The sequence below is a fragment of the Olea europaea genome, unplaced genomic scaffold (genome assembly GCF_002742605.1).
Source record: "Olea europaea var. sylvestris unplaced genomic scaffold, O_europaea_v1 scaffold20142, whole genome shotgun sequence".
NCBI classification, from domain to species: Eukaryota; Viridiplantae; Streptophyta; class Magnoliopsida; order Lamiales; family Oleaceae; genus Olea; species Olea europaea.
The window spans coordinates 867-1,956 of NW_019238031.1; the positions used below are offsets into that span (position 1 = coordinate 867).

The window sequence follows — 1,090 nt, forward strand, 5'->3', positions numbered from 1 at the left end:
ATACATTTTTCTCAAGAACTCATTAAAATAAAGCCCAAATAAGGGCTTAATTGATGAAAAGTTGAAAATAGAAATACAACAAAAATTTAAAAAGCATAGCCCCTGTTTGGGCTCGATTTAATGTGATTTTAGGAGAAAATATATTTTGAAATAGTGATCTTTTAAAAAATGAGATTTTTTTTTTTGTGTTTACTTGTAATATTGTTTTATTAAAAATATATGATTAACAAGAAGAAAAAGAAAAATATACGAAAATGCTAATGGAGTTGAAACGGACGCATAACGTGCAATTTTATTATTATTATTTTTTTTACAAAAAAGAGACCAGACGAAAAGGAATTTTATTTTATTATCGCCGAAAGCCAGGCTTTTTGAGGCCATCATCATCCACATTCCTTACACTATACACCTGAAAAGGCTTACATAGCACGCTTATTCGAAAAATCACACATCAAACCATTTTGTTGAATAATGGGCTATTTTCGTCCCAGATTTAAAAGTGCCACACGATAAGTCATATACCTCAGACCACTAGATCCTCCCAAATTCTCCCCAACCCGCGCAAATTTTGAATCCCCACTCACCCCCTTCTTACCACTTCTACAAATTCCAAAATTCATTGAGAAACTGGAGACAAAGAGAGAGAGAGATTCTGATTGATGAAGAGAGAAACCCTAAGGAGGAGTAGTAGGAACAGTAATAACAAGAATTTGAAAAAGAATTGCGGCATAATGATGAAGGGTTCATTAGCTAATCACTTTACGGTTCAGCTAGATCAAGTTTCTCTCAATTTATCTCTTCAACAGAAATCCTCTCAATTTCAGAATCGTCTTGATTCCGAAGCTAATCCCTCAGCTGCTGAGTCTCTGTCACAGGATATAGATGCCGGTGACAAAGATTTCATCCTCAGTCAAGATTTCTTCTGGTGAAACTTTGAATTCTGGATTTTAATTAGTAAATGAAATAGGGTAACTCCTGTTTTTCTTTTAATTAGCTATTTTTTATTTTTATTTTCATTTTCAATGCAGCACTCCTGATTATATTACTCCTGAAATGCCGGCTATGCCAATCAATGTAGACTGGAATAAGG

General features: G+C 33.7%; 1 protein-coding gene across 1 annotated transcript; it reads left to right on the top strand.

The window, feature by feature from the left end:
* Window positions 1–425: 425 nt before the first annotated feature.
* LOC111379654 (wee1-like protein kinase) lies at window positions 426–1,086 on the top strand (the record flags this gene model as incomplete). The annotated part of the gene is made up of 2 exons (XM_023003082.1): window positions 426–925; window positions 1,029–1,086. Coding segments are annotated over exons 1-2 (324 nt in total), but the record flags the coding sequence as incomplete, so codon positions are not given.
* Window positions 1,087–1,090: the final 4 nt, after the last annotated feature.